This window comes from Durio zibethinus, chromosome 28 (assembly GCF_047325235.1).
Source record: "Durio zibethinus cultivar Kanyao isolate XHJ-2024 chromosome 28, ASM4732523v1, whole genome shotgun sequence".
Lineage (NCBI taxonomy): Eukaryota > Viridiplantae > Streptophyta > Magnoliopsida > Malvales > Malvaceae > Durio > Durio zibethinus.
Genome location: NC_143189.1, coordinates 3926014 through 3933858, shown reverse-complemented (window position 1 = coordinate 3933858; position 7845 = coordinate 3926014). Strand labels below are relative to the sequence as shown.

Here is a 7845-nt window from a genome sequence, read left to right as displayed (position 1 = left end):
ATTCGAATTTAGCTTAATCGATAAGTTGAGCTACTCAAGTTTGAGCTTAACTCAATAATAATCAAACTGAGTTCAAGTTTTATTCGAATTGAATACGAATAATTTTCTAATACTAATATATCATTTACACCTCTGATTAGAAAGAGTATTTTCATGGCATCCAAAAGGTGCATTTTATGATTGAATTCATTAAACTTTCAAATCAAAGTCTAAATGGATAAAGATGATGACCAGCCAATAGCCTATAATTTACCTTACAAAAAAGATCTTTTATTATATGAAAAAAAAACCATAACCGGCACAAAATTACATAAACATTTTTCTTAGGAGGAAATAGGATTAAATTAACAGCAATGCAATCAACACTTGTTTTCATTATACTATTTTATAATGGGAAAGAGATATGATTAAATTACTCTCGAACCATAATTGAAAAAACAAAGTAGGAAGAAAAATTATAGTACTAGTGAAGTATTGTCAGCAAAGATTTAGTCTTGATTACAAAGGTAAGATCCTGCCTGGAGCTTGACATGAACAAAATCAGAAAAAATAATTTGATGACACTGACCTTTGAAGGCTCTTATTAACATCTAGACAACAAACCCCAAAGTCATAAGGTCGTGCATTGATATAATAATTAAGATTTATTATCAAAGTTGAAAACTTTGTTTGGTTTTGAGAGCTTTTTGTTTTCTCTTTTGATGATCTGATATGGGAGGAATAATTTTTATTCGGAGATAACATCATTGAGAGAGAGTGAGCTGCCTTGATGCTTAAGCAAAATCTATTAGGTCCATTATCCACTAGCCAAAAGTGATTAGGGGCCTCAATTTTTTATGCTTTTAACCGACAAAAATGTTTATAATCTTAAGGCAAAATTATGATACGATAAGATTCTCTTGCATGCCTCGTATGACTGCTTTTTTAACTCATTCTTGACTCAATATACTTTCTTTTCTTACTTGTGCTTGCTTTCAAATAACATGACCCAATATCCCAATTTCTCTAAAATTTTCTTATGCCTTATCCCAATTCTGTTTTTCTTTTCGTTACATTATCATTTGGTCTTGTCTTTTGTATGTGGATCATGTTCGTGTGTTGCACGTGCAATACGATGAATATATTGATTTCAAAGGTGTATTATTTTTGTGCGGTGAGGGGGACAAAGCGGGACTATCTTTAATCATTCTTCTCGATCGCCACTCTTTTTTGAACTACAACTTTAATGTTTACATATTTATATATGCTCTTTGCTCTTTGGAGGTTGTAAAGCAAACTAAAGCATGGGAGGAAGTGAGGGTCGATCTTGATATAATGGCATGATGAGTTTGACTTAATATCATAGAGTTTTTCCAACTGATTAGTGGACTTTGAATCTTTCAGAAGAAATCCCACAACTCTCTCATCATCTTTTAACTTGTTGAAGCAAAGTATATTTGGTTGATTGATTGATTTTTTTTCTTTTTATGTAAGAATTTTCCTAATCAAACAGTTTTTCATTTTGCAGCCTAGTTATTCGGCTGGTTTGGTTATGAGGGCAAATGGGATTTTTTTTTATATAAAAAAAAAATAAATGGTGCATACAAAGTGCTGAAGGGCCACGATTCCATCAAAAATCATGTTTTGGAAGAAAGAAGAAAAGACATCTCTCAGAAGATGCTTATAGAATCTTTAAAAAACATGGGGGCCCTCTTCGACCTTTATTGCCCTGCCTTGGTTGGTACAAAAAACAAAGCATGGCCAACAAGAAAAATCATGCTCTCGTCACAAAGCAAACGCATCAGAGAGAGTGGCGGAAATGGACTTAGCACATCTTCAAAATTAAAAAAAAAAAAAAAAAAAGGCTGTTTGATCCAATGTCACATTGCTTTCACTCATCTCTTCTTTCGTTTTTCTGTCCAAAGGGAATCCCATGACCATCACCTCCATTTTTTTGATTAATTTTCAGTTTCCATTAAACCATGCAAAGCATTAAAACCCCACTACAACTTTCAAAAGAAGCATATTTATAAAAAGATGCTCTCAGCCTTCCCATTCTTCACAACTAGGAATGGTATCAGGTCGGGTTTTGCTCGTCCCGAATCCGATTCGATTTTATATTTTATTAAATTCGATCTCGATTCAAATTTTTTAAATACCCGAACCCGATCCGATCTGACTTTATGTAAATCGTATCTGATCCGACTCGAAATTAATAAAATATTATTTTTAAAATATAAATATTTAAAAATATCGTTATATAAATATATATATATAATTAATTAATTGAAAAATAATTTTTTAATAATGTCGGGTCGGATCGGGTCGAATTTTAAGAAAATCCGAATCGGACTTGACCCTAATTGTCACCTAATTTACCCGACCCGAAATCCAAAATTAAAAAAAAAAAAAACCTGACCCTATAAGGTCGGATCGAGCCGAAACCCATCGGGGACGGACTTGATTGCCGTCCCTATCCACAACATTGAGCAAACTGCATAAACCAAACTTCAAACTATGCTCTCGAGGCTCTCGCTATTTGCTATTGCTAGTCTTTCGCTGCAGGTGGGGAAGTGGCAAAATTTGTATTTATTGTAGATTGATTATCAACATTTGAGAAAATAAAAGAAACGACTACAAAAATTGATACAGGGCAGCCACCAAGGAATTATGAAAAAAAATGTGATCATCTATTAATCATCAATCTCATCAGTCAAGACATGTATTTTTTTCTTCAACATTGACAATATCAGATGTCATAATCTTGCGCTGCTGGCTTTCTGTTCTTTCATTCAGATCTTCTGGTCTATGTTTTATTACTTCTTAACAGATGCGTTTCCTTCCCTTGTGGTCTTTGCACAAGAAAATGAACCAACACAAACAAACAAACCAAAAAAAAAAATGAACCAAGGAATGAAAAACTGATTATAAGACTTAATCTCAGCAGATTTCTTTGGCACCAAATTATTATGACTAAATAAAGGAAGCGTGAGACTCATTCCTATTCTCGTGAGAAAGATATAGGTGAAATTTGAAAAAACTTTTATTGAAAAAATTTAATAGAAATTAAAATTTAAAAATTTAAAAAAATCTTATTACATAAATAAAGTATACAAATTTTGAAAAAAATAATAAAATTTGATATTTCTTAGATAAATATTTTTAATAAAAATTTTAACATAATATTTATCATTAAATAAGTACTCATTAAATATGAATTATAATGATATTTTTAATAATATTTTTTACATACTATTGATTTTCTCATTTACTTTTATCAATCTATTGATTTTAATTTTTAATTTTTAATTTTATTAAGTTATTAAAATTCATGAACTTCGTATATATATCTTTTGGTTATTCAAAATATCCATTCACGGATTTAGAAAGAATTGCCAAAGATCGGTCCAAAATTAAATGGGCTTAACATTTTGGACTGAGCCTTTTTTAATAGAGGCGGCGGTTGTGGGCATTGCATCGAACCGTAGTAGACCCACCTTTACGTTTGTCATCCGGTAAGTTATGGTCCTGCTTTAACAATGTTTGTGTATCCTGTTTCAGGAACAACACACGTTACTTCTGTCTCTGAGTTTTTAGGTGCTAGCAAAAGAAGGTGAGAGTTTAGAAGAGTTACCGGCCTGAACAGCTGCTCAGTTCACTGATGAACAAAATGGGCATCAAAATCCAACGAGGTTATCCAAGATGAGGAAGAACATGGAAATCTTGGATGATGGCCCAAAGAAGTTTCCAAAGATCGCTGATTAGCACCGCATATTTAATCGTTCCCGCTATTAAGGTAGGTAATCTAATTTATATCCGTTGAATTTTGATTTAATCTGATTTTATAAGATTTTTATTTTTATTTAAAATTAAATTTTAAATCAGATTGGGTCTAATTTTTTACAAAAAGTTTAGATTAAATTTTTCAGAAATCCATTTCAATTTGACTCTGTATATATATATATATATATATATATATATATATATATATTATTTATTTTTAATTTTATATATTATATATATTTTTTAAAATAATATTTTATATTAACAAAATAATATTAAATAATATTTTTTAATATTTTATTAATTTCAAATCATATCATATCAATTGCAAGTTTAATCATATGTAAATTGAATTCTAACTATAAAAAATAATATTTTAATATTAAATTGGGTCATGTCGATATTTATTATAAAATTAAATTAAATTCAAAATTATTAAAAAAAATTTTTACCCTTCTCATCCATAACCACTGTTCTCTATTTCTTTGAAAAAGAGTTTAACCCACAAAAATTGTTCACAAAAATTTATATCTAGCTTTATATAAATTTTTTTTATTATTTCTTTCCCTCTTTTGTTCTATTCATATTTTTTTATTTATTATTCGTGTTTCTTATTACTTTACTATATAGAATATTTTGTTACTATAAAATATCATGTTCTATTAAAAAAATTTATTGAGTTAATTTTATTAATATAAAAAATAAAGAAAAAAATTTATTGAATAAATGAAGTAATTGCATAAAAAAATTAACAAGTGGTGCAGTGAGGTGGGAATGAGTGTGGTTTTCTTCGTTTCTATTTCCCGACTATTTATACATTATGCTTGATTCGTTTTTCCTTGCGGTTTAATTGAATCAAAGACGAGTTTCAATGACTTCGATTAATGCATAGTTGGAGAAAATTTGATGGCTTTTTCATATATTTTCCTTATAAGTTAAGAAATTTAGCAATGTTTTTCTGGTTCGTGGAAGAAAGAAAAGGGATTATTGTTGGAAGATGACTTTCATGACTAAATGGAGTCAATGCTGGGAAAATGGAAAAGCAGACAAGCTGTCATTCCAAATGACACCACTGCTTTATGTTGACAAAAGAAAAACTTTCCTTCTGACAATTGCATTTAAATTTCTATTAGCTTCACAATTTCAACAAAGAAGAGTATAGTACTATTACAGCCAAAGAAAAAAAAAAGCCAAAAAAAAAAAAAGGGGGCAAAGAATATCAGAGGATGAGACAACTGTAGTAGCTAGCAACTCCAACAGCTGCTCCACCTTTGGGAGTAACTCCAAGCAGATTGGTAGTTTTTAATCCTAAACACAATAATTTACTACTGATTCCAATGCATTAAAAAACAAACAAAGATCCATCAACTCCTTGACATTATTGTGTGTGATTATAGTCTTCATCTAGTTTTATTACATTAAAAAGCAAGAGCATCTAACTAAAAATTTATTGGTATATATTTGTCAGAGAGATCTACCAATCATTGTACAGCAGAGATGTATCTAAGGTGTAGTCAACTACTGGCCTAAGCTCATCCCAGTTCTGTTGTCCAAAGTATTCATCTCCGTTTGGGTTAGAAAAGCTTAAATATGATGGAAGAACTTGAGTTGTTCCCGCAAAGAACTGGTTCCTTCCAAGGAAATGATCATTGACAAGCTTCCTTTCAATCTCTTTCTCATCTAAAACTCCAAAACTCTCAACCTTGACGCTGTTGTCCGACTCTACACTGCATGTTCTGGAGCTGGTAGCAGTAGTATTTTGTTTGGAAGGATTATTGTTCTTCTTATTTTGCCAATCTGATGCATACTTTCTGCATGAAACATCGCGCTTAAAGATTCTGCAAAGTGTCCAAACTTCCTGCAACCCCATGAAGAAAAAATATTCTAGTCAATATTGATCATCAATTCATCGCTTCTATAAGATTTTAATTTTTTAAAGAAGATGATAGCTAGTATTAACCCAAGCATTAGTTCACTTAAGAAGTGACATCTAATAAGTCTCGGATTTAAATCTCAGTACTTACAACATATTCCGTTATCCCGTGTTGGGACGTCCTATGTAAAATAAAAAAAGTCTGCTGGGTCAAGTTCTTAGCAGTTTGCACTAAAAATTGTTATTAATTAGCTTTAAACATAGAAGGCTTTCAAGAGAGATTAACTGATTAAGTTTATGGTAAGAAATGGATCTTACAGCTTCTGGCAAGTTGTCCTTCTCAGTATTTGAGAGACTGGGATTTTGACCAGCTGGAAGGCGAAACTCATGCATCATCCAATCAGTTTTGGTGCCTTTCCCTGCACTTCCCCGGTAATAGACCAAGGATTTCTTTAGGCCTATGCAATCCTGAAATCCTTCAACAGAATTTATTGGCTTGTCGATACCAGTAGCTTTCCAGAATCCTGACCCTGTAACCCTGTTTGGCCTTATGCTATTCCTATATTTTCTTCCTCTCCTACAAAAGAAGTACCATACCTTCTCTGTAACAGTGCTAATTTTGCTAACTTCTGCACCATCCACAAACAGCAATTAGTTAGCATCAATTAACCACCAAATTAAGAAGAAGAAAGTTTATTATACATGAAATTATCCATTTTCTTCAACAATCAGAGCGAATGAATAATAGTTAACTCGATGAAACTTTCATTTTGAACATGTTTCAGACACTGTAAAGAAGAAAGAAATGAATATTGAATCATACTTGGAAGATCCCAAGGATCATATTTGTAGATATCAACATGTTTGATTATGTCAACACTAAAGAGTTTCATCTCCACCTTCCTTTTAAGATAAAACCCCACAAGCTCTTCATCTGTAGGATGAAATCGAAAACCAGGAAGCAAAACTTCTTCTTCTTCATTGTTACCTGAAGAAATCATCTTCTCCACCTCCATTTTTAATCTCCTCTTTAGTGTTCCTTACCACTTTGAGAATGTAATAGGCCTTACATATTATATTGAGGAGAGATTAGTTTTTAGTCAAAGCCTTACTATTGGACTGAAACATGGGATGGCTTGCTTGCTTAATTAATAGTTGAAGACTTTAATTTATGTTGAAAAAATAAAAATTTGGGAACATAGATTTTGCTTTTTAGTCTGATATTTCTTCAAAGAAAAGGACAACTAAAATCTTTATTAGAAAAATACTGCAGACAAGAAAAAGAAAAGCCATGAACGGTATGGCTCTAGGTATGAAAACCTGACTATCTCTTTTGTGGCATTCTCCAATGAGAAATTGGTTTTACTCATGGATTCCTACTTATAACAGGACATAAATGTTTTTTTCATTAACAATTGGACTATGAGCAGATGACAGGGAATAACTGATACATGCATTTTACCATTGATATTTCTCAACTATATTAAAAGATCTTAATATTTTTGAGGTCTGACACATTTGAATTTAAGAAATTTTTTAAAATACCTAATACCATCAAAATTTAAACTTTATTTATTGAAATTAAGAGATCAACATTTTATTAACAGATAACGATGTTATTGACAAAAAATTTGAAAATTGTTCAGGTCATGGTTTTAATTCATGTTATTGGAAAAATCTTTTCATAAGACAATCGGGTTTTTTATTTGGTCTGGGATATACACCGGCTGTGCCGGAGATGGTGTGCTAACTCTCAATCAATAAATGAATTTACACGTGCATATGACCTGTCATTGCTCATTGTGTCGACCATTTGAATGCAAGAAAAAAACGAACCCATCACACAATACCTGACACAAAACAAAGATAAATCAAACGTCCTAACAGCCTTTTTTTATTCATATCCCTTTATCACGAACTAAACATGGACATGGATAGGATTTTTCTCTCTTGAGCAAGGGCCCCCATTGTATGATGCAACAAAGGAAAAGAAAACAAGTTGTTTCTTTTCAAATTCAAACTAAAATATTAATTTAACTTAAATTAATCATTTTATTTATAATTTTACTCTTAACGTTTTTTATTATTTTTTATCTTTTCGTACCAAACACAATAAAAAATAATTTTTTCGTCTCTTTCTTTTTTTTTCCTTCCCTCCGTATTTTTTTCTTCCCACATTGTGTAAGAGACAATCTCAAATTGTAAACGAG

The 7845-nt window shown here is 31.1% G+C and overlaps 1 protein-coding gene across 1 annotated transcript; it reads right to left on the bottom strand.

Annotated features, from left to right (window-relative positions):
- Window positions 1-5198: 5198 nt before the first annotated feature.
- LOC111280855 (transcription factor JUNGBRUNNEN 1-like) lies at window positions 5199-6740 on the bottom strand. Its single transcript, XM_022868378.2, has 3 exons — window positions 6459-6740; window positions 5954-6264; window positions 5199-5620 (listed from the first exon to the last, which is right to left on the bottom strand). Exons 1-3 carry the CDS (start codon window positions 6649-6651, stop codon window positions 5237-5239), a joined length of 888 nt encoding a protein of 295 aa, XP_022724113.1. The 5' UTR covers window positions 6652-6740; the 3' UTR covers window positions 5199-5236.
- Between the last annotated feature and the right edge of the window lie 1105 nt (window positions 6741-7845).